General features: G+C 42.6%; 1 protein-coding gene across 1 annotated transcript in view; it reads right to left on the reverse strand.

Annotated features, from left to right (window-relative positions):
* LOC140119328 (eosinophil peroxidase-like) overlaps positions 1–22,338 on the reverse strand; it is a 44,105-nt gene extending 21,767 nt beyond the window's left edge. The window contains exons 1-7 of the mRNA XM_072138232.1: positions 22,159–22,338; positions 19,628–19,721; positions 17,946–18,121; positions 13,256–13,376; positions 8,417–8,546; positions 2,475–2,678; positions 710–1,025 (exon numbers count right to left, since the gene is read on the reverse strand). Of these exons, the coding sequence (XP_071994333.1) occupies positions 710–1,025; positions 2,475–2,678; positions 8,417–8,546; positions 13,256–13,376; positions 17,946–18,121; positions 19,628–19,721; positions 22,159–22,234 (1,117 nt within the window). The 5' untranslated portion in view covers positions 22,235–22,338. The remainder of the gene's footprint in view (positions 1–709; positions 1,026–2,474; positions 2,679–8,416; positions 8,547–13,255; positions 13,377–17,945; positions 18,122–19,627; positions 19,722–22,158) is intronic.
* Between the last annotated feature and the right edge of the window lie 4,057 nt (positions 22,339–26,395).

Raw genomic sequence — 26,395 nt, forward strand, 5'->3', positions numbered from 1 at the left:
CTTAAGTAGGGGACCGCCTGTATTATCTTATGTAGCAGAGAGCGATAGACTATCAGCATCATTGTCAATCTAGAATCAGATACTCTGGATATTTATAGACTGCCACACTAATACTCCAAATATATTGCCACAGGCAAGTGACAAACTAGATCTAATCAGTCAGCAGTCATTTTAATCACTCAAGTGTGAATACATTCTTTTAAAAGTAAACATTTTATAATGAAAGTTTTTATATTTTGGATGAAAAGAGGTTCAAGTAAAAGGGTAAAATAGGCACCCGTTAGATATAAAAAAGTGTTTGAGTTGATGTTTACAAAAATATTAGTCCCATTTTTTGTGCAAACAGTTCTTACCTCTGACGCTCCCAACAGCTCCTCCTCTCGTGGCTTCCTGTGTAATAGGTCAGGTAGAGACCGGTTCATGCACTCTACCCTCGCAACCACTAGGACGTCATCAGGTAGCGACACCGCCGTCACATTGTGTGAGCTGGCAGAGTGCATGGGCCCGTCTCTATTCGCACTGATACATACTAACCCGAGACTGAAGAGGAGCTGCGGGGAGCGCCGGAGGTAAGTACTATGTTTATTTTTCTTTATATACTTGAATATAAGCCAAGTGGGGCTTATATAAAACTCGGCTTATACTGGATTATAAATGGTAAGTGCTTTAATTCTTGTCACATACACAAAGGAGCTTTTCATAATCTCACCTGCTAGAAAACAAGGACCTTTAACTACTGGATCGGCAATAGAACATGGGTCTGGTGAACTGGTATCATGAGGCAGCAGGGGTAATCCATTGTCGGAGATGTTCTGATTAATAGCCAGAAGACCCAAGTCGTTTGTGCGGTTGCGAAGCGCATTGGCGAGGTTCATGTCATTGCCATACACTGGGCCGGCATCAATGAATGAAGACCTTCCATTCAGCTGGTTACGTCTAGGATCTGTCAGACTGCACGCAGCAGCTGTGCGAATCAATGGTATGCACTTCTGCCCATTGTTATATCGGGGATCATGTGGTGGATACTGGAAAAAGGACCGAATGAAAGGATAATATAATGATGTCATAATACTGTAAATTATACATTATACATTTAGATTGTAGATTATTGATAGAAAGTGGAGATGATATTATCAAATTTTTGAACACTTGGGGCTAGTGCACACGGCAGGGAATATCGGCTGCACTAAATGCAATTTTTTAATGGATCAGTGACAGGGGTAGTTATTTTAGCAGCCCATGCAACAAATCCGTTAAACAGCAGAGCGCGGCCGAGTCATAAACGATTTTCATGGAACATTCATAGACTTTTACTTATGAGAAATTACACGAGAAATGGATACCAGAATGAAGTAAATTAGCTGTGAAAAATGAATGTTAATGGATTTTGCCCTTGTTTGTGTGCAGGTAGACTACGGCTTGTTATCAACACAGTTATATGTTGTGCAAGGAGTCCCTGCATTCCCTGGACAAATGTGCCATTCTTAAAGGGAACCTGTCACCAGGGACCTCATTTTCACTAAAGACAGGTTGCAGAAGCCCATCACACCTGCAGTGCAAAAATGCCTCTCTGCCTTTTCTAAGCATTTGCATTACAATATAATTGTATGTTATAACTTACATTGCACCCTGACAAAATCCTGGGGTAGTCACAGGGGCTGGGCTTTGGTTTGGATGCATTTCAAAAAACAACATGTGACTTGTCTGTGTTACTATCTCCTCAGATCTTAGCCCCCATCTTTGTGCTCCTGTGCAGCTCCTCCCTCTCCCACTGATGTCAGCTCACCAGGCTGTGACCTCTGAGAAGGAGCAGGAGAAGGAGCTCTACAGCTCAAAGGTGGGGGCTAAGATCTGATGAGTGAGTAACACAGACTAATCACATGTTGTTTTTTGAAATGCATCCAAATCAAAGCCCAACCCTTGTGACTACCCCAGGATTTTGTCAGGGTGCAAGGTAAGTCATAACACACAATCATATTGTAATGCAAATGCTTAGAAAAAGCAGAGTCATTTTTGCACTGCAGGTGTGAAGGGCTTGTGCAACCTGTCTTTAGTGAAAATTAGGTCCCTGGTGACAGGTTCCCTTTAATACATCATTACTGTATGGCATGTTAGTCCCACATGTATACACAGACTCCTTGCATCATATGTAACTATGAAGTTCCTTCCCTAGGGTAGTTTCTAGTCTGTGAAACTATACCCAGTCTCACAGTCTGTGTTTCTGAACATGTTTGTTTTAAAGAAGCCTAAAACCTCATGCACACAGCTATTATATAAGGCATCCGAATAAAGTACTTGGGGCTTAACTAAGACTTTTGCCCCCAACCCGTGATAACCTTGTCGTGTGATCCATCTGACATGTTATGGAGCCATTTAAGGCACATTACTGCCTAATGTGGAGGTTTTATAGCTATGGTCATGGGAGGACGACAATCAGAATATTGAAATGTAAATGTGTCAGAAAATGATCTTACCACTATGGGGAAACAGGGACCAGTTGTTTCACAGCTATTGCAGTCCACATTTCCAGTATATGGTGAACTTGTTGGAGAGGAAACAGAGAAGGTAACGTCATGATCAAGAAGCTGTCCCCATTGCATAAACATGACTCCTCTTTCGGGATCATATTCTATGGGATTAGCGGAAACGCGTGCAATGACAATTGATACATCACGAGCCTGTTGTAAGAAAGTCAGAAAATAGTGTTACAAGTGTGCCTAGGGGAGAATGGTTACATCACCAAAATCAAACTGCATAAAGGAAACCTGTCAGCACAAACGGACCTAATAAACTGCTACCAGCTTGTTGTCAAGTATCTAAACATCTTCTAGATCATTTCCTCTTTCATGGTCCAGTGTGGTGGACTCCAGGGTCGGAATGGGAGTCCTAGGGCCCACCAGTGAAATTGATTTTGGGGGCTCAGGGAAATGCTACATGGAATTATTACCTGTACAATATTAGGTTGTGTTCACACGCTGCATTTGCATTGCGTTTTGAAACGCACTGCAAATGCATGAAGCAAAACGCATCACAAAATGCATCAGTATTAATAATGGCAAAAATGCAGATGTATTTTAACCCATTTGGGCATCACATCTTACAATTAAATCCTGGTGCTACGGGGGGGTGGAGAAAAGTTCACAGGCTGAGCTCAGTACATACACGGCGGGTGTTGGCTGTATAACACAGCTGACACCCTCCTGTAACTGCAGCAGTTAAACTGTTAGGGCGCGTTCACACGTTGCGTTTTGACCTGCGTTTTCATTGCATTTGAAACGCATATACAACAGCTGAGGAGAGGTGATTTGCCTAATTACATCACTGTTAACGTTTCAGTTTACAAAACGCATCGTAAACGCGATGTTAACGCACGCGTTAAAGCGTTAAGGCATGCGTTTTGTTAAGGCATGCGTTAACATTGCGTTTACAAACGTAAACGGTAATGTAATTTGGTAAATTACCTTACATCAGCTGTTGCATATGCGTTTCAAACGCAATGAAAACGCAACGTGTGAACGTGCCCTTAGTTGCAGCGATTGAATCGGGCCGCGTCACCGAAAAGGGCTGACCGGCACCCTTCCTGTGACATCAGAGGGCGCCGATCGGTTGCCATGGCAGCCTAAAGTCTCATAGAGGACTTGTAGGTTTGCCATGGGTACTAATAGCCTGCCGATAGCAGGCTATTAGAAATCAGCAGTAACATTAATATAGTATATATCAATTATATTATATTAATATTATATAACAGTAGTATATTGTATAAGTGATCAGACCCTCCAGTGTTAAAGTACCCTAGGGGGGCGGTTGAAATAATAGAAAAATGTAAACATTTAAAGCCCCCTCCCAGTAAAAATAGCGCCTAAATGGTCGAATTGCCACTTTTTTGCCATTTTATCATCCATGAATATTAAAATATATAAAGTCATAGAGCTAGAGAGAGTAGCACTGAAGTCAGGCTTTGCTAATATGTGTCATGTACATTGCGATCCAATGTGCAAACACTTTCTGGAGGAGATTTGCCTAATTGCATTGCGATAACAATGCATATATAAAAACTTAATGTTAACACATGTTAACATTGTGTTTATAACATGGCCCACATTTACTAAGGCCCTTGCGCTTCATGTAGCAGAGCTGTGTGCCCCTTATGCATGTAATGTGTATAATAGTCATGTAGCAGAGCTGTGTGCGCTTCATTCATGTAATGTGTGTATTATATTCATGTAGCAGAGCTGTGAGCGCCTCATGCATGTAATGTGTGTATTATACTCATGTAGCAGAGCTTTGTGTGCCTCATGAATGTAATGTTTGTATTATAGTCATGTAGCAGAGCGGTGTGTGTGCCTCATGCATGTAATGTGTGTATTATACTCATGTAGCAGAGCTGTGTGTGTGCCTCATGCATGTAATGTGTGTATTATACTCATGTAGCAGAGCTGTGTGTGTGCCTCATGCGTGTAATGTGAATAATAGTCATGTAGCAGAGCAGTGTGTGTGCCTCATGCATGTAATGTGTGTATTATATTCATGTAGCAGGGCTGTGTGTGTGCCTCATGCATGTAATGTGTGTATTATATTCATGTAGCAGAGCTGTGTGTGCGCCTCATGCATGTAATGTGTGTATTATATTCTTGTAGCAGGGCTGTGTGTGCCTCATACATGTAATGTGTGTATTATATTCATGTAGCAGAGCGGTGTGTGCGCCTCATGCATGTAATGTGTGTATTCATGTAGCAGAGCTGTGTGTGTGACTCATGTATGTAATGTGTGTATAATAGTCATGTAACAGAACTGTGTGCGCTTCATGCATGTAATGTGTGTATTATAGTTATGTAGCAGGGCGGTGTGTGTGCCGCATGTATGTAATGTATTATATTCATGTAGCAGAGCAGTGTGTGTGTGTGCCTCATGCATGTAATGTGTGTATTATATTCATGTAGCAGGGCAGTGTGTGCGCCTCATGCCTGTAATGTGAATAATAGTCATGTAGCAGAGCTGTGTGTTCCTCATGCATGTAATGTGTGTATTATATTCATGTAGCAGAGCTGTGTGTGCGCCTCATGCATGTAATGTGTGTATTATATTCATGTAGCAGAGCGGTGTGTGCGCCTCATGCATGTAATGTGAATAATAGTCATGTAGCAGAGCTGTGTGTGTGACTCATGCAACTAATGTGTGTATTATATTCATGTAGCAGAGCGGTGTGTGCGCCTCATGTGTGTAATGTGTATAATAGTCATGTAGCAGAGCTGTGTGTGCGCCTCATGCGTGTAATGTGAATAATAGTCATGTAGCAGAGCGGTGTGTGCGCCTCATGCATGTGATGTGTGTATTATATTCATGTAGCAGAGCTGTGTGTGTGACCCATGCATGTAATGTGTATAATAGTCATGTAGCAGAGCTGTGTGTGACTCATGCATGTAATGTGTGTATTATATTCATGTAGCAGTGCTGTGTGTGTGCCTCATGCATGTAATGTGTATAATAGTCATGTAGCAGAGTGGTGTGTGCGCCTCATGCATGTAATGTGTGTATTATAGTCATGTAGCAGAGCTGTGTGCGTCTCTTGAATGTAATGTGTGTATAATAGTCATGTAGCAGGGCTGTGTGTGTGACTCATGCATGTAATGTGTGTATTATATTCATATAGCAGAGCCGTGTGTGTGCCTCATGCATGTAATGTGTGTATAATAGTCATGTAGCAGAGCTGTGTGTGTGCCTCATGCATGTAATGTGTGAATAATTGTCATGTAGCAGAGCTGTGTGTGTGCCTCATGCATGTAATGTGTGTAAAATAGTCATGTAGCAGAGCTGTGCAGTTGCCTAATGCAGGTAATGTGTGTATAATAGTCATGTAGCAGAGCTGTGTGTGTGCCCCATGTATGTAATGTGTGTATAAGAGTCATGTAGCAGAGCTTTGTGTGTGCCTCATGCATGTAATGTGTGTATTATATTCATGTAGCAGGGCTGTGTGTGCGCCTCATGCATGTAATGTGTGTATTATATTCATGTAGCAGAGCTGTGTGTGCGCCTCATGCATGTAATGTGTGTATTATATTCATGTAGCAGAGCTGTGTGTGCGCCTCATGCATGTAATGTGTGTATTATATTCATGTAGCAGAGCTTTGTTTGTGCCTCATGCATGTAATGTGTGTATAATAGTCATGTAGCAGAGCTTTGCATCTCATGCATGTAATTTCTGTATAATAGTCATGTAGCAGGGCTTTGCATCTCATGTATGTAATTTGTGTATTATATTCATGTAGCAGAGCTTTGCATCTCATGCATGTAATTTGTGTATAATTGTCATGTAGCAGAGCTTTGCACCTCATGCATGTAATTTGTGTATAATTGTCATGTAGCAGAGCTTTGCACCTCATGCATGTAATTTGTGTATAATTGTCATGTAGCAGGGCTTTGCATCTCATGCATGTAATTTGTGTATTATATTCATGTAGCAGAGCTTTACACCTCATGCATGTAATTTGTGTATAATAGTCATGTAGCAGAGCTTTACACCTCATGCATGTAATTTGTGTATAATTGTCATGTAGCAGAGCTTTGCACCTCATGCATGTAATTTGTGTATTATATTCATGTAGCAGAGCTTTACACCTCATGCATGTAATTTGTGTATAATAGTCATGTAGCAGAGCTTTGCACCTCATGCATGTAATTTGTGTATAATAGTCATGTAGCAGAGCTTTGCACCTCATGCATGTAATTTGTGTATAATAGTCATGCAGCAGAGCTTTGCATCTCATGCATGTAATTTGTGTATAATAGTCATGTAGCAGAGCTTTGCACCTCATGCATGTAATTTGTGTATAATAGTCATGTAGCAGAGCTTTGCACCTCATGCATGTAATTTGTGTATAATAGTCATGCAGCAGAGCTTTGCATCTCATGCATGTAATTTGTGTATAATAGTCATGCAGCAGAGCTTTGCATCTCATGCATGTAATTTGTGTATAATAGTCATGTAGCAGAGCTTTGCATCTCATGCATGTAATTTGTGTATAATAGTCATGTAGCAGAGCTTTGCACCTCATGCATGTAATTTGTGTATAATAGTCATGCAGCAGAGCTTTGCATCTCATGCATGTAATTTGTGTATAATAGTCATGCAGCAGAGCTTTGCATCTCATGCATGTAATTTGTGTATAATAGTCATGTAGCAGAGCTTTGCAGCTCATGCATGTAATTTGTGTATAATAGTCATGTAGCAGGGCTTTGCACCTCTTGCATGCAATGGGGCACTTACTAAGGTGCTTGTGCCAGTTTTCTGTCAGATTTTGCACGTTCATTTTAGTGCAAACTCCTTGCACAGGTATTTAAGAAGTGTCTGTGGGGCAGCTGCACTGGGCATCATGAAACACAAATTAGAGGCGTTCCGGTGCTCAGTCGGACCGTGCGCCAGATTTATCAAGCAGACTCTGACAGAATTGTGTTGCACGCCCCATGTCAAAGGTGCACCAAAAACAAAGTTGGCGCACTCTGTTGGGGCAGTGTCGGGGGTGCCAAATTCATGAAGAATGTGCACCAGCAATCCTGAATCTGGCGCCCCCTGCACTATACACAGGTAAACTACACATAGCACAGATGGCATTGTTCTTAGTAAATGTGCCCCTATGTCATGTAATATGATAGTGATGTAGCAACGCTGTGTGGGTGCCTCATACATTGGGGCCACTAAACCTCCAGTTATGGTTTCCCTGCAAACAATTAACATCCGATTATTATTATATATGCCTAAATATTATTTATTCACAGTATTACAAGTTTGGTACTCCTTATCGGCTAAAAATACTTCTCCAAAATGTCAAGAGAAGTATTTTTTCTCTGCCTTCAAAAAGTTTGTGCAGCCTCTGGTGACATGTGTATCATTTTTTCTTTTTATGGACATTTTTCAGTATAGTTTATTTGTCATTTCCTCACAAGTTTCTAGATATTTGCTGTTATTGAATTTTTGTTTACTTCAGGTAGTCACATCTGTTAATTGTTAATGTGTATTTGTGCTAATGAACCATGTTCTTGTGTCCATCATATGTGCCCATAATGGTAAACTTTACCGCATATACAGTGCACCATATGGTCATATTTGGCATTGGGACTTTTGGTATCCCACAATTTTGCTACCCATAAAAAATATTTGTAAGTCTCGGAAAACTACCAATATTGTGGTGCCGTCACTTCATGAATAGGTGCAAGAGGCGCAGCATGGGGGGAAAAAATCTCTGCCTGTTTTCCGTTTGAAAGTTCGATAATATATGCCCCCAATTATATTCTGTCTGTGAAATCCTCACATGGTTAAGGTTTCATGCACTGAGTATGGATGTGTTTTGAGCCTTTATGAAAAATAACCTAATTCTGTATACCACACCCTCCACCCGTATGAAGTCCAAAGTTATTTTACCGGAGGTAGAGAATAGCCATTGTGGGTAGAGCCAGGTGTCCAGCCTAGTGGCACGGATCTATTATCTTCATAATTAGCCGGGAGAAGACGTATGAAAGCAATGTTTGCCGAACCATAATAAGAATGTTTTCTGTAAATAAAAAAATATCTTGAGTTTTGTAGTATCACAGATCAAAGAGTTAGTCTGGCATAAAAAAAAATATTTCCACTTTCTTCAAATAATACTTGTCCATATGTTGCTTATTACAACCAACACCCTGTATGTAAATCCAAACCCAGTGTTTCTGTCAATATTGGAGGCGTTTATTGGTGCAGTAACCAAGGTTGTAACTCGCTGCTCAGAGAACTACTATGTACTGGGTCCTAATATTGTTGTATATGCTGCATCAGCTAGACCAAGTGCAGGAGAGGGCCAAGGAACTGACACCTGCAACCAAAAAACAAAACAAAAAACATGAACTCACCTTTCGACTCTCCCCATACTGGTCGGAAGGGGATTTCATGTTTTTTTTTTTATATATGTACTGGAGTGGGGACCTGTGTAAAGGGGGGTCTGGCTATATATAAGGGGGCTGTCTGGCTGTATATGGGCGGTGCTGGCAATATACTACAGGGGGCTGGCTGGCTAACTGTATACTGCGGGGCTGGATAACTGTATACTGGGGGGCTTGGTTGGCTATATACTGGTGGGTTGGCTATATACTGGTGGGTTGGCTAACTATATACTACAGGGGGCTGGCTGGCTATATACTACAGTGGACTGGCTGTATACTGGGGTGGCTGTCTGGCTATATACTGGGGGGGGCTGTCTGGCTATATACTGGGGGGGGGCTGTCTGGCTATATACTGGGGGGGGGCTGTCTGGCTATATACTGGGGGGGGGCTGTCTGGCTATATACTGGGGGGGGCTGTCTGGCTATATACTGGGGGGGGCTGTCTGGCTATATACTGGGGGGGGGCTGTCTGGCTATATACTGGGGGGGGGGGGCTGTCTGGCTATATACGGGGGGATGGCTGGCTATATACTGGGGGGGATGGCTGGCTATATACTGGGGGGGATGGCTGGCTATATACTGGGGGGGGATGGCTGGCTATATACTGGGGGGGCCTGGCTGGCTATATACTGGGGGGGCCTGGCTGGCTATATACTGGGGGGGCCTGGCTGGCTATATACTGGGGGGGCCTGGCTGGCTATATACTGGGGGGGCCTGGCTGGCTATATACTGGGGGGGCCTGGCTGGCTATATACTGGGGGGGCCTGGCTGGCTATATACTGGGGGGGCCTGGCTGGCTATATACTGGGGGGGCCTGGCTGGCTATATACTGGGGGGCCTGGCTGGCTATATACTGGGGGGGTGGGGCTGGCTGGCTATATACTGGGGGGCCTGGCTGGCTATATACTGGGGGGGGAGCGGCTGGCTATATACTGGGGGGGGAGCGGCTGGCTATATACTGGGGGGGGGAGCGGCTGGCTATATACTGGGGGGGGAGCGGCTGGCTATATACTGGGGGGGGAGCGGCTGGCTATATACTAGGCGGGCCTGGCTGGCTATATACTGGGGGGCCTGGCTGGCTATATACTGGGGGAGCTGGTTGGCTATATACTGGGGGAGGGGGTGGCTGGCTATATACTGGGGGGGCTGGCTATATACTGGGGGGCTGTACATAGGGGGCAGTATTAAAGTAGTTATATTCTTGTACATAAAATGCAGTATTACAATATATTTTACTTAGGGGCAGTATTATAGTAGTTACATTCTTGTTTATCGGGGAATGTATTGTAGTATTTTTTTAATGTATATAAGACAGTATTAAGTTGTGTTCTTTTAAAAAAGAAGCTTTATTCCTGTACAAGGGAGGTAGTAATAGTCTTTTTTCTGTGATGTACATGTTGATTTAGACCATCTATAAACAGTTTGTATGGAGGTTAGTAGCTCCACCCATATTACATGGCCATGCCTACAGAATGGGGCCACTCTCCTTAACGACTTGGCCTTTTTTAGTTTTTTCACTTCCATTTTTCACTCACCACCTTCAAAAATCTATAACTTTTTTATTTTTCCACATAAAGAGCTGTGTGATGGCTTATTTTCTGCGTAGCAAATTGCACTTCATAGTGACGGCATTGAATATTCCCTGCCGTGTACTGGGAAGCAGGAAAAAAATTCCAAATGCAGTGAAAATGGTGAAAAAACACATTTGCGACGTTTTCTTGTGGCCTTGGATTTTACAGCTTTCACTGAGCGCCACAAATGACAGGTCTACTTTATTCTCTGGGTCAGTGCCATTACGGGGATACCAAATTTGTATAGGTTTATAATGTTTTCATACATTTACAAAAATTAAAACCTCCTGTGCAAAATTTTTTGGGGGGATTTTGTCATCTTCTGGCGTCAATAACTTCTTCATACTTTGGTGCACGGAGCTGTGGGTGGTGTCATTTTTTGCGACTTTTTACGGCCTTTTCAATTGCTATAACTTTTAGGACTGTATGATCTTTTGATCACTTTTTATTAATTTTTTTATATTTTTCAAAATGGCAAAAAAGTGGCATTTTCGACTTTGGGGCGATATTTTCCGTTACGGGGTTAAACGCAGTGAAAAAACGCGATTATATTTTGATAGATCGGGCATTTTCGGACGCGGCGGTACCTAATGTGTTTATGATTTTTACTGTTTATTTTTTTTTTTTTAACTTTTTTTTAAAATTTTACTTTTACTATTTTTCAGACTCCCTAGGGTATTTTAACCCTAGGTTGTCTGATCGATCCTATGCAGTATGGCAGTATATGGGGATTTTCCTCCTCATTCATTACAATGTGCAATTAGCACATTGTAATGAATGGGTTAAAACGAGACAGCATTGGGCCTTCGTGAGACCCGAAGCTGTCATGGCAGCGGATTGCCGCTCCCCGTGACGTCATCTGGGAGCGAAGATCCGCGGCAAGATGGCGGCGCCCATGCGGCGATCGACATGAAAACACCCTGCCTCATAAGTTGAGTACACCCTCTGCCGCCTTTGAACTTTAGGATCTTTTAAATTTTGCACCCATATATTTGCTCCCTCCTTGGATTAGTACCCTTTTTACTGCTATTAGTTTACTTCTTTGCCTCGACTAAGGATTAGGCTCCCTTTTAGGTTATGTCTCAATTTATGTTAAGTACCCCCTTTTAGAGTGACTGTCCCCTTCCTTGTCGTTTCCATCTTAGTTCATGTTTAATGTCTTCTTTCTTCATAAGTGCCTCCTTTTATAGTTGGTGCCCTCATTTTGCCCCTTCCTCTTCTACCCTGAGTTCCCTATTTACCATATTCACTAAATCCATGCATCAGCTCACCATCCCAACAGCTCCCCAACCTCTTAGTCCCTCCACCCCTCACCATCAGCTCCCATCCACTCAGTACCCCTAACCCATAAGCTCCCTATCTCCTCAGTCCTAACCACAATCAGCTCTATATCCTTTCAGCCCTCCACCAAACACACTATCAGCTCCTCATACCATCAGTCCCCCACACATCATTAGCTCCCTATCCCCTCAGCCCCCTACACACCATCAGCTCCCCATCCCCTCAGTCTCCCTCAAACACCATCAGCTCCCCATAACGTCACCCCCCCAAACACACACTACCAGCTCCCCAACCCTCACCCCCCACACATATACTACCAGCTCCTTTTTCATTCAGCCCGCCCCACACACACTATCAGCCCAATCCCCACAGTCCCGACCACAATCCATCAGCTCCATATCCCCTCAGCCCAAACACACTGTCCACTTTCCATACCCTCATTCCCCACTTGACCATCAGCTCCTCATACCGTCATTCCCCAATCCCCCCAAACATATCATTGCCACTAGTATAATGTACCAATATAACATATCATTGTCACTGGTATAATGTACCAATATAACATATCATTGTCACTGGTATAATGTACCAATATAAAATGCCATTGGTAATAGTATAAAGTACCAATAAAAAATATCATTGCCACTAGTATAATGTACCAATATAACATATTGGTACATTATACTAGTGGCAATGATATGTTATATTGGTACATTATACTAGTGGCAATGATATTTTTTATTGGTACTTTATGCTATTACCAATGGCATTTTCTAATGATACATTATACTAGTGGCAATGATATTTTCTTTTGATACATTATATTAGCGCCAAAGCCCATTCTTTTGCCGCAGGTAACTGGGCATTGTGGAAGCCCAGTTCTCTCCTCTACAGCAAAAAAGGGGAAGTTCCAGTTTATACAACAAATGTATCTTTATATATTGTCAAGTCTGGGGGGGGGTCTGTATTATTTTTCATCATTTTGGGGTCTGTATTGTTATAAATCATCTGGTTTGGGGGTCTGTATTATATTTCTTTTCTGGGGTTTGCTTATGTATCACCTGGTTTTGGTCTGTATTATTACGCAGTCTGGAATACTGGTTTCTGTATTATTAGTAATCCCCATCATGGGATTATTTGGTCTGGAGATTATATTATTGTTTATTATCAGGCTACACTGTGGTGTTACTAGAGCAATATTTAGTGCTGCACAATGGCATTTTCCATATATTGTGATACAACCTAAACTACTGTTGTGCACCCCTGCTATAGGTATATATTTTTCTTATGACATGTTCTTCAAGTTTTGTGATTTAATTTTAGTCACCATTACATAATTTTCTAATCTTTAGGTTTAAGGCCAAGCAAGTGTAAAATCTGATACATAAATCTGTAACAAGATGTTTTAAATCAGAGTTTTTACGACTTTTATTCAATACTATAAATAACTTTGGCAGACTATAAGGCTGCGTATTTAAAAAAAGGTTTCTCACCTGTTATTACACACTCCAGTGATGGTGCGGTAGGGCGTTGGGTCACAGACTTTTGGCAGATATAGATAGGCACATCCAGTCAGTTGGTCAATAATTTCCTTCTGTTCTTCTGTCAGATAATCTACATAATAACAAGTGCATATTAATAATTATGTGAAATGTTGCTTATAGAATCCAAACTTGTCACCTACATCTAGAAACAAATTGGTAACTTGAAATCATGTTGTAGGCTTGTAGAAAACTTGTAAAAATAGAGCAAGGTTCGCAGATCAGATTGTACATAGAGTCCTAACTGCAGACAGCATGATATAGAGCAGGAGGAGCTGAGCAGAATGTACACAGTGTCATATCTGCATTAGCATGTTATAGAGCAGACGGAGATGAGCAAATTGTATATAGAGTCCTATCTGCAGACAGCATGTTATAAAGCAGGAGTAGCTAGGCAGATTGTACATAGAGTCCTATCTGCAGACAGCATGTTATAAAGCAGGAGTAGCTAGGCAGATTGTACATAGAGTCCTATCTGCAGACAGCATGTTATAAAGCAGGAGTAGCTAGGCAGATTGTACATAGAGTCCTATCTGCAGACAGCATGTTATAAAGCAGGAGTAGCTAGGCAGATTGTACATAGAGTCCTATCTGCAGACAGCATGTTATAAAGCAGGAGTAGCTAGGCAGATTGTACATAGAGTCCTATCTGCAGACAGCATGTTATAAAGCAGGAGTAGCTAGGCAGATTGCACTTACATGCGCATTTTTGTTTCTGGGTTTTGCACGGCGGTGACAGGTGTCTGCGCTGGGATTGTGTCGCAGTTAGGGTTAGGGTCTGCAGTTTCTTTATGGTATTCTACTGTGTTATGGTTATCTATGAGAGCCTGATCTTTCTGATAGTGGTCGCTTCTCGTTCCTGAAAAAGTTACCTAGTTTGATCTCCCCACAATGTCTGTGTAAAGATTGAAACTCTGGAAGACCCGAGGCTGTCATAGCAACGGATGGCCGCTCCCTGATGACTTCACGGGGAGCGACGATCCTAGGCAAGATGCCGGCGCCCATGTTAGCACCGTTCGCGGGTGTTACCGGTCAGCCCATGAGCCCTCTCCATGCACCGGGACCCGACACGTGCCGCACTATTACGGCGCTCGTCGGGAAGGGTCTAAAGACCAGGCCATTTTTGTTTTCATGTGTTTCCACTTTTTACTCCCAGACTTTAAAAATCTATAACTTATTTATTTTTCCATTTACAGAGCAGTTTCAGGACTTGTTTTTTTATGTAACAAATCGTACTTCTTAGTGACAGCATTTTATGTAGCATTCCACTTAGTGAAAAGCTGGGCAAATTTTCCAAATGCAATGAAACACATTTGCACCAATTTCTTTTGGACACAATGGGGCACATTTACTTACATGGTCCATTCGCGATCCAGCGGCGCGTTCTCAGTGGAGGATTCGGGTCTTCCGGCGATTCACTAAGGTAGTGCGGCGATGTCCACCAGGTGCCGCTGCTGCGCTGAAGTCCGTCGGAGTTCACTGAAGTTCACCAAGCAAGCGTGGGTGCAGGTAAGCGCGTGTCAAGCGGCCCTTTTATTTTTTTTTAAATCCGTTGCTTGCAAGCCGGGGCCGATGCGCCACAATCCGATCGTGTGCGCCAAAAACCCGGGGCAATTCAGGGAAAATCGGCGCAAAACGGTAAAACTCGGGTACCCCGACGGAAAAACGCGATTCGGGCCCTTAGTAAATGACCCCCCAGTGTTTACGGCTTTAATTTTTCGCTCAAAATGACACCTCGACTTATTCCTTGGGTTGGTACGATCATGGGGCTATCAAATCTATATAGGTTTTAATAGATTTTAAACATTTTAATCTTTTTTACAAAAAATTCTTCATTTTGCCCTATTCTGACGCTAATTACTTTTTCATACTTTGCCATACGGACCTTTATATGATGTCATTGTTTGCGGGACGTGAGGAGGTTTACATTGCTACCATTTTGGGGACTGTATTAACCTTTGATCACTTTTTATTAAATTTTTTATGTGTTGCAAAATGGCAAAAAAAATGCGTTTGGACATTTCTGTCACAGGGTTTATTGCATGGAATAACCGTTTTTATATGTTTATAGATCGGACATATGTTTATTTATTTTTTATCAGTTCTAGGGAAAGGGGGTGATCTGAATTTTTATGCTTTTTGGGTTTTTTATAATTTTTTTCCTTTTTTTTCAGTATACGGAGTATTTGCTGGGGATATATAACAGTGTGTTTCCGCATATTCTTATAGATCCTTCCTCATGAAAGGTCCTGGAATCACATACAGACGCCAGGCAGCCATGGGAATGGATCGTCGCGCCATCAGGTAAATGGTACCTACCATGTATGTAGAGGGCTCAGCCCATGAGCCCTCTTTGTACATTCTTAGTGTATTATGGCATACATGTACGTCATAATGCATTAAGGGGTTAAAAATAATAAATTTCCCAATATACTTTCTGTATCAGTTAAACCAGTTTCACACTGCAGTATTCCTATCAGTATTTTGCATCAGTATCTGTAAGACAAAACCAGGAATGGATCCTACAGAGAAAGAGTGCTGATGTAACACACTTACTGCCATTGGCCTTCCTCAAAGTCTTTCAAGATCTCTGCTTTCGGTCTTTTAGGTTTCACTTCCAGTATATAAGCATGCTGTAGTCATGTGATGATCCCACAGGTGCCTAATAGTAGTGGATTATAATGTAGGCGTTTCAGGTGGTAACCCAGAGCCTAAGGGCGCGTTCACACGTTGCGTTTTGACCTGCATTTTCATTGCATTTGAAACGCATATACAACAGCTGAGGAGAGGTGATTTGCCTAATTACATCACTGTTAACATTTCCATTTACAAAACGCATCGTAAACGCGATGTTAACGCACGCGTTTTGTTAATGCATGCGTTAACATTGCGTTTACAAACGTAAACGGTAATGTAATTAGGCAAATTACCTCTCACCAGCTGTTGTATATGCGTTTCAAACGCAATGAAAACGCAACCAAAACGCAACGTGTGAACGCGCCCTAAGGGTGAAGACACACGTGGCATTTTTAGGCCGTTTTTGGGCCATTTTTAGTTAGTGCGTTTTCAGATCGTTAAAAACGCATGTGTTTGACCAATTATCTTAATTCAAACTGGTCAAAAACGCATGCGTTTTTTTCCGATCTGAAAACGCTCTACTAAAAACGGCCTAAAAACGCCACGTGTGTCTTCACCCTAAGGCCGGCGCCACATGTGGCGCTTTGTCTGCGCTTGCAAACGCAGACAAAGTCGCGCCCACAGGGGCGGGCCTCAGCCCGATCGCATGGGGGTTTCTATGGAAACGCCTGCGATCGGGAACGAGCCGCCGGTGTTTCGCGTTAAATTAACACAAAACACCGGCGGCTCGTTCCCGATCGCAGGCGTTTCCATAGAAACGCCGATGCGATCGGGCCGAGGCCCGCCCCGGTGGGCGCGACTTTGTCTGCGTTTGCAAGCGCAGACAAAGCACCACGTGTGGCGCCGGCCTAAGGGTGATGCCACACGTCCCATTTTTGGACCGTTTTAAAGCATGTGTTTTCAGTCCGTTTATAAACGAATGTGTTTTTGAAACGCATCCGTTTTTGACTATTTACCTTAGGCCGGCCACACATGGCGCTTTGTCTGCGCTTGCAAATTTAACGCGAAACACCAGCGGCTCGTTCCCGATCGCAGGCGTTTCCATAGAAACGCCGATGCGATCGGGCTGAGGCCCGCCCCGGTGGGCGCGACTTTGTTTGCGTTTGCAAGCGCAGACAAAAGCGCCACGTGATAAACAGCCAAACACATGATAAACAGTCAAAAACGGATAAGTTTTAAAAAAAGATTGAAATTGCATGCTTTAAAACGGTCCAAAAACAGGACGTGTGGCATCACCCCATGTCTTCTAGGGGGCCCATGTCCACCTTAACTACCCTCCAAATTTTATAGTGCAAAAAACATTCACCAATGAAACCTTTGTTCCTGCTCTCAATACACATGAACACAAGAGCCATAACGGGACCTTTGAAGATCCTCCAAAGATACCAAAACTGCAGACTGAAAACAGGCAGAAAGGACGCCTCCTCCATTTCCCAAGAAACTTGATTCTAGTACCATATGTAGGTATGAGGGCCCATGGCAGTGTTAACCTGCCCCTGGTGCTTAGCCACTAGCTATGCCTGTAAGGCTGGCGCCACACGTAGCGTTTTGCCTGCTCTTGCAAACGCAAACGCAGACAAAGTCGCGCCCACCGGGGCGGGCCTCGGCCCGATCGCATCGGCGTTTCTAGGGAAACGCCTGCGATCGGGAATGAGCCGCCGGTGTTTCGCGTTAATTTAACCCGAAACACCGGCGGCTCGTTCCCGATCGCAGGTGTTTCCATAGAAACGCCGATGCGATCGGGCCGAGGCCCGCCCCGATGGGCGCGACTTTGTTTGCGTTTGCAAGGGCAGACAAAGCGCTACGTGTGGCGCCGGCCTAACAAGCCGCACGCCTGTGTGTCCATCACGTGACCAGAAGAGTTTTTATCCACTAAATAAATATAATGAAGGTTTCTACAGTATGACAGCAAGCAGAGATTGCAAATACAACATGTCCCAGGTAATATGGAAGCTATTACTAAACATTACTAGCGAGGCACCTCTATTGTAACCATTTTCAATACCTGATACATTGGAGGCACCTGGGTAGAGGCATTTTAGCTTTTCTTCGACGAGCATCATAGTGAAATCCTTGTAATCTGCTGTTCGGGCGGAGTTTCTTGCTCCACCTACAGCTTGGTTGCAGAATGCCCTTAAATCCGATATTCTTGCATTTGCTCTTTTTGCGCGAACCTTCAAACTGAAAATACATTTAAATTTTATTGAATGTATTGAATTCCATGTATTTACATCTCATTAGCAAATGCATGCATTAAAGGGATGTTATCGCATCTGGTATTATTGTGTCAACAGATGCATCTTGTAAACGCAAATGTTTACATCAATTTAATTAGGCAAATCTCACTTCAGCTATTGCAATGCGTTTTGAAACACAAACGTTGAATGCTTTGTGTGAATACAGGCAGTCCCCGGGTTACATACAAGATTCTGTAGGTTAATTCTTTAGTTGAATTTGTATGTAAGCCGAAACTGTATACTTTATTATTGTAACCCCAGTCAAAACTTTTTTGGTCTCTGTGACATTTGGATTTTAAAAATGTTGGATTGTTATTAGGATGTCAACCAGGATTAGCAATAAAGCTTCATTGCAGACACCTTTTGGTAACTGTTATAGCTGTTTATTGTAGCCGAGGGCTGAAATACAATAAATTACCAAAATCCAGAGGTCTGTTTGTAACTAGGGGTCGTCTGTAAGTCAGGTGTTCTTAAAGAGAACCTACCACCACGAATCTACCTATAAAGGTAGATCGGGTGGTAGGTGGATGTAAGGGACGTGAGGATAGCTCTTTTTAGAGCTAATCCTCACGTCCCCGCTAACTTTTGGGAAACTTTATTGACCTAATATGTAAATTTCGTTATGCGGCTACTGGGGCGTGGAGTAGCCGGCACGAGGCTACACAGCGCGGCTACTCCACGCCCCAGTAGCCACATTACTCCTCCTATCCTGTTGCGTGCGGCGCGCAGCTCCTCGTAGCTGCGCACCCTCGTCCGTCATGATGGCGTTATGCGCATGCGCAGAACGCCGGCTGAGCAGTCCCAGATCCGAGGCCGGAGCTACTGCGCATGCGCAGCCGTACACAACAGGGTAGGAGGAGTAATGTGGCTACTGGGGCGTGGAGTAGCCGCGCTGTGTAGCCTCGTGCCGGCTACTCCACGCCCCAGTAGCCACATAACGAAATTTACATATTAGGTCAATAAAGTTTCCCAAAAGTTAGCGGGGACGTGAGGATTAGCTCTAAAAAGAGCTCTCCTCACGTCCCTTACATCCACCTACCACCCAATCTACCTTTATAGGTAGATTCGTGGTGGTAGGTTCCCTTTAAGTAGGGGACCACTTGTACACCCTTATTAATCTAAAGTGTCTTGTGATACATTTGTCATCCGTGTATTCTTATTTTAAACAGACCTTAACCCCGAAGATTTCGGAGAAACACTGCAGCACATTTATTGAAATTTTGATGCTTTATTACAAATCTATTAAAAGCACACAATACATGACAGTACAGGGAGTAGCCTATCTGTACTGTCATGTACTATGTCATGTCATGTCATGTACTACTGTCAGCACCAAAATTTCAATGGATGTGCTGCAGTGTTTCTCTGGGGTCAGCAGCCGCTGCAGCACTCTGTGATTGCTGCAATTATATTCATTTCTGGAACTGCCTATCTTTTTATATATTCTTACTCCTTCCTGGTCTTGGAGTATGCAGAATCCACCAGCTCCCTGGCTTCTTTGGCAGACTCCCGAATCATATCATAGCTCAGAAGGCTTTCTTCACCTTAAAAAAAAGAAAAAATATCTGTCAGTCAAAACCAAATCCTTAAAGTGTAATCAAACCTTTGAAGTATAATTTTCCGCTCCTTTCTTCTCCTGCATGGAGCAGTGTATCTAAAAGCTTTTTCAAGTCTGTACATATGCAGATATACGAGGACAGGATAAATGCTTTCCATTTAATATTGTTCTTGATAATTTAGCTTGGTAAGTCTATGCTGTGACACAAACCGGTAATAGAAGGAGCAAAGGTTGGAGTGGGGACATAATTTTTTCAATATAGTATATGATAAAACATACTATTATTACATTGATTTATGATTATGGATGAGCAGACTCGAACAGCAAACTCTGGGTCCAGGTACCGGCTCAACTGTCCTCCCCCCCTTCCTCTGGCGGTAACACTGGCACGATTCGCAGGCGCAAAGTCACCAGCAACATTTAAATTGATCTGGCACGTGCACACAGGCATGTAAATGTTGGGGAGGATCACAGTACCCATTAAAGTCATGGGAAGGCCCGATCCTCCCTGAAATGGTGGTGCACAGTGAGTCGGCACATTAGTACTGGAGTACATGTACCCCAACCCCATCTATTTAAATGCCACAGGCGACTCTGTCAGCGGCATTTATGCAGTTAACACTTGAGATCAGTACTAGCACCAATCACAGGTGTTGCAGGTTTGGAACCCAGGCAAGAACAAGATTTTTAACTGCAGATTTTTAACTTGTGTCATCCCTATTTCTGTTTATTAAGGTAAAGGAAATCTACCATCAAAATCAAGCATGGATAAGCTAGGGACCCTTACTTATAGATCCAGGTACAGTGAATATAGTAATCTAACAGTTATCTATGTCCTCCTTACTTCTAAAATAAACTTTTAACATTATGCTAATGAGTCTGAGGGACTCTGGTGGGTGTTTCCAGAGCCTCTCAGTGCTGTAACTTTACAGACTGTTATAAATAACAGAACATGTCTCCTCCTCTCCCTGCTCTCTCCTTCCTCCCTCAACCTGTGTAATCTAAAAATTGCAAGAAGTTTAGGGGGAGACCTGCTCAGCTAATTGTAACAACAAGTGAAAAGACATGACTGAGGAACTATGGAAACGCCAGCGTCAGAGCCCTTCAGACTCATTAGCATAATTTAAAAAGTTGACTTTAGAAGAAAGGAGGCAAAGGATAACAAATATAAGAAGATTACCACAATCACGCTGCCTGGATGTATGAGTAAGTGTCCCTGGTTTATCATGAACATTTTAACGGTAGATTTCTTTTAAACGACTTATCACATGTGGCTGCAGCGTGGGCACAAGCGCTGGGACAGTAACGCCCTGCGCCATCCGACCACGCCCCCACTTCACGCCCCTTCACGCCCCACTGGCTTGAAGGTGACGGAAAGGGCTAAATAATCGCAAGTGCTAGCAATAACCTAGCAGTTGCGATTATTTCAGAGCTTCTACGCCACTGCACGTGGCGCAGAGGCCCTGATACATATGTATGTAAATTCTACAAATAATTGGGACCAAAACACAATAAAATATCTTTCTAACTGCTCATCTAGGTCAACAAAAGCATTCTTCTGGGCTGTTTAGAAGGGTAATAATCATATAAAACTGATTTCAATCTACTCATAGCTCACACTATCCACTCACCACAGCGTAAAGAGCATTAAAGAGGAACTTTCACCAACTCTAACTCTCTACATCCCTTAGTATGTGCTGCTTTCCCAATTCCAGTGCAGTTATAATTATTTTCTCTAATCCCCATAATGAGTCTTTATTCGTTTTAGCACCAAATTTGGCTAATCACGCTCTCTACCATCAAGTGAGGGGCCCCACACTGTCTTCTTTAGGCCAGGACCACTCATACAGCTAACCTAAAACTAATAGTATATTAGTACTAATAGTATAATAGTACTAATAGTATAATACTAATACTAGTACTAATAGTATAATAGTAATATATTGGAAAATTGTATAACTTTTCCTTACACAAACTATATTAATTATTTGCTGAAAGTGGACAACCCCTTTAAGCTTCTTATGCCCTGGTTTTTCCAAAAATGTATTCAAGGGGGCTGCCTTTCAAGGTAGCAAAAGGAGGTATTGTTTTCCATTTAACACCTTGGAAAACGTATTTGCATTCTTCATAGGCTCCATTAACACCTATGGAGTCTAGAGCCCCTCAATCTAATTTGCATAATTTTGAAACCTTTTTTTTTTTCTAAAAGTATAAGAAGTCTAAACATGACTGGATCCTGTATGTCAGTGTGGATCCAGTATGTCAGTGTGCTTGGTTAACAGCCCTTGAGGAACATATTAGGTGACAATATAATGTAAGAATTAAAAAATGTAAAAAATATGTTTTCGAACAAATAATATTACAATTTAAATAGATATATTGTCATATATTGGGACACAATGGTTAAGGAGAAAAAAAATTACCTTGACTGGAAGCTGCACTTGTCTGGATCAGGAAACCTGCCAGCAGCAGTACAGCACAGATAGGTGGAGAATTCATCCTGAGGCACCTGAAAGAAAAGACAATATGTGACTACAGCTGCTGGATGATGCGTCTCTAGAAGATACTGAGCGCCTCTCCCTCCTCCTGATGAGTGGCTTTCCACTTACCTTGTAATTTATAGGCAGGGCGAGCTATGGTGATTGGCCACAGATACACCCCAGGGGTGGTTCAAGTGATGGGTTCCTGTTAGTTATGCAACTGCAAATTAAAAAAAAAATTGGAACATTTCAGTGGAATTTTCTGGTTCTTTCTAGTTAACATTTCAGTGGATCATTTGACAGGTAATGAGAAATAAATCAGCATTGAATATTAACCCTTTTGCGTTCATTTTTCAATCTATAACCTTTTCATTTTCCCTGTGTGAGGGCTTATTTGCTGCGTAACAAATTTTACTTCTGATTGACATTATTTATTATTCCACGTTGTGTACTGGGAAGCTGGAAAAAAAATTCCAAATGTGGTGAAATAGGCAAAAAAGCGCATTTGTCTCACTTTCTTTCGGGCTCCATTTTTACCACTTTATCACTGTGCGCTCCAAATGATACATCTACTTTATTCTCTGGTTCGGTACAATCACATTTATACTGAATTTATATAGGTTTTATAGTGTTTTAATACATTTTCAAAAATGAAAACAATGGGGGTCATTTACTAAGGGCCGATTTGCGTTTTCCCGACGTGTTACCCGAATATTTCCGATTTGCGCCGATTTTCCCTGTATTGCCCCGGGATTTTGGCGCACGTGATCGGATTGTGGCGCATTGGCACTGGCATGCACGCAACGGAAATCGGGGGGCGTGGCCGAACGAAAACCTGACGGATTCGGAAAAAACGCTGCATTAAAAAAAAAAAGGGTCGCGGAGCTTGCACTTACCTTCACTAGGAATAGGCCGGTGAACTTGAGTGCGTTCCGATGCTCTTCAGCGCAGCAGCGCCACCTGGTGGACGTTGGAGGAACTGCCTTAATGAATCCCGTCCGGACCCGAATCCACCGCAGAGAACGCGCTGCTGGATCGTGAATGGACCGGGTAAGTAAATCTGCCCCATTGTGTACCCTCCCAAAAATTAGTTTCGCCATCTTCTGACGCTATAACTTTTTCATACTTTGGTGTATGGAGCTTTGGCGATACCTAACATGTTTGTGATTCTTACTGCTTATTTAGTTTTATATCAGTTCTTGGCAAAGGCGCATGATTAAAATTTTTATATTTTTTTTACTTTTTATATCTTTTTTACTTCTCTTTTTCTTTTCTTGTTTTACTATTTTTTAGACCCTAGATGGTCTGATAGTTCCTATCATATACTGCAATACAGTAGTATTGCCATTGCATGTCATATGTCATTTCTACACAGCATTCATTATGCCCTGATTTATTTAAAAAAAAGGCTTTTACAATTATGCAAATGAGATTGAGGGGCTCTGGGCTCCATAGGTGTTAATAGAGCCTGGAGCCCATAAGGCTCATTTGCATAACTTCTAATGCCCCTTTTTCTTAAAAATAAGGCATAGGAAAGCTTAAATAAGAGTGAATCCTGGCAAAGGGGACACAGTGGGGCTTATTTACTAAGGGTCCGCTGATCGCATTTCTGTCGGAATTTCCATCTTTTTCGGGATTTGCGCCGCTTTGACAGGTATTTAGAAGGGTATTGTGTTGCACGCGATCGGATTTTGGCGCAGCTGCGCCGGCTTTCATGCAACAGAAACCGGGGGCGTGCCGTCTGATGATACGACGGATTCGGACTGGGCACGGGATTTAACATTTAAATTGTGTCGCAAGAACAAGCACTTACATGCACCAGGACGAAGATGGTGAACTTTGGCGGACCTGAGCGGGGAAAAGACACATGCAGGATATCGGGCGCACAATCTTCATGAATCGCGGCTGACATGCATTCCGGTCGGACAATGCACTTCCTGGGATGGCGCTCGACGGGTATGTAACTGTGCTTGGTTTACAATCCTTTATTCTGGTGATAGATAAACAGTAGCTTTGTGCTATTTTCTCTTTATCAATTAGGTGTACATGTGAATATAAGACAATTTGTAATATATTTGATAACATAAAAATGCTTCTTTACTGCTTTGGCTTCTTTTTAAGTGAAAAGAGAAGGGATTAAAGATGAGACAGAAAAGCAGAGAAAAGACAAAATGGTAATCCTGCTGCAGATAGCAATAAGTATTCTTTCTCGTGCAGCTGCTTATTGACATCACTGCTGTTCAATACTGTAAACAAATATACAATTTTCAGAATCAACATGTCTATGGGAGAAATTACCATACACCAGTGCATCATGCATCGGCATTTGATGATAAAACTCCTCTTCCGAACCTGTCTCCGGCTGTAAGAGTCAATTGTATGCCAGGTCTTGCATGTTGTAGAATTGCTTTATAACCTGTGTCTACTCTGCCTCTCATTGTGATTATTTTAGAGCATGTACACTAGAAAACTGGTGTATGAGATCTGATAAATCTGTGTCTCTTGTGCTTCACCCCCTTATCTTGCTATAGACTTCTTTATAACCTGATTACTGATAATACATTTCATTAGTGTATAGAGCAGTTAAAGGGAACATTTCACCCCATTATTCACAAATACAGCTGGTGGCAGGTTCCCATAGAGCCCCTAGTAACTGACACCCTCCTTTTAGCTAAAATTTGTTCCCCTCAGATCCCCAAGGTGGGTGTGGCCTCCTCAGACTGAATCCATCAGCTCCACCCCTTGCTATCTCTGCATGCAGCAGTAATGTCATGTGACCAGGGTGACATAATCACAGGTCCTTTAGCCTTCAAACATCAGAAAACTGTACACCAAACATATATTTCATGAAATCAGAGCAAATCATATCACATGAAATCACAGCAGCCTGCATAGGAGTAGAAGTCCATGCAAGCATGCTTTGATGCAATGATGTCACCCTGGTCACATGACATTAAGCCACTCCCCCACGGCTCGCTCTAAAGATGCATATGCATCTTGATGGCTGTAGGCTCAGAATACCGGAGTGGCTGGCTTATGCAGCCTTGGCCCGCTATAGTCACGGTTCTTGGTATTGGGACCAGAGGACGGCCTCCAGAAGGAAGGTTGCTCACAGCCTGGTAGTAACTTCAGGCTGGGCTGGTAAAGATGGAGCCAAGTCCGGATCGTGGACTTCTGCTCTGGGGGCTTAGTCTCCTGACTTCCCCTGGGTGCTAGGCAGGGGCCTGAGGCACCTGTGGTTCCTGGTATTATGACACTCTCTGGTATCATAGTATCATAGTATATAAGGCTGGAAGGAGACGCAAGTCCATCAAGTCCAACCTTCAAGAATTAAATAAATGTTTTATCCCCATAACCCATGATATTATTTCTCTCCAGAAAGTCATCCAGGCCTCTCTTGAACATGTACATAGAGTCGGCCATAACAACCTCCTGCGGCAGAGAGTTCCATAGTCTCACTGCTCTTACAGTAAAGAACCTTTGTCTATGGTGATGGTAAAATCGCCTCTCCTCTAGGCGTAGAGGATGCCCCCTTGTCCTGGTCACAGGCCGAGGTATAAAAAGATCTTTGGAGAGATCCTTGTACTGTCCGTTCAGGTATTTGTACATTGTAATGAGGTCTCCCCTCAGTCGTCTTTTTTCTAAACTGAATAATCCCAAATTTTGTAATCTGTCAGTGTATTCTAATCCCCCCATTCCCCTAATAATCCTGGTTGCTCTCCTCTGCACCCGTTCCAGCTCTATTATATCCTTTTTATACACTGGTGCCCAAAACTGTACACAATATTCCATGTGTGGTCTGACCAGGGATTTGTATAAGGGCAAAACTATGTCTTTATCATGAGAATCTATTCCTCTCTTGATACATCCCATTATTTTATTTGCTTTAGCAGCAGCCGCCTGGCTCTGGTCACTAAAATTAAGTTTACCGTCCAGCAATATTCCCAAGTCCTTTTCAGCTCCAGTTTTACTAAGTAATTGACCGTTTAGAACATAATTATACTTTTTGTTTCCATGGCCCAAGTGCATAACTTTACATTTATCTACATTAAACCTCATCAACCATTTCTCTGCCCATCCCTCAAGCTTCCACAAATCCCTCTGTAATGCTAAACTATCGACCTCAGTATTTATTACTTTACACAGCTTAGTATCATCTGCAAATATTGAAACTTGACTG

The sequence above is a fragment of the Engystomops pustulosus genome, chromosome 2 (genome assembly GCF_040894005.1).
Source record: "Engystomops pustulosus chromosome 2, aEngPut4.maternal, whole genome shotgun sequence".
Lineage (NCBI taxonomy): Eukaryota > Metazoa > Chordata > Amphibia > Anura > Leptodactylidae > Engystomops > Engystomops pustulosus.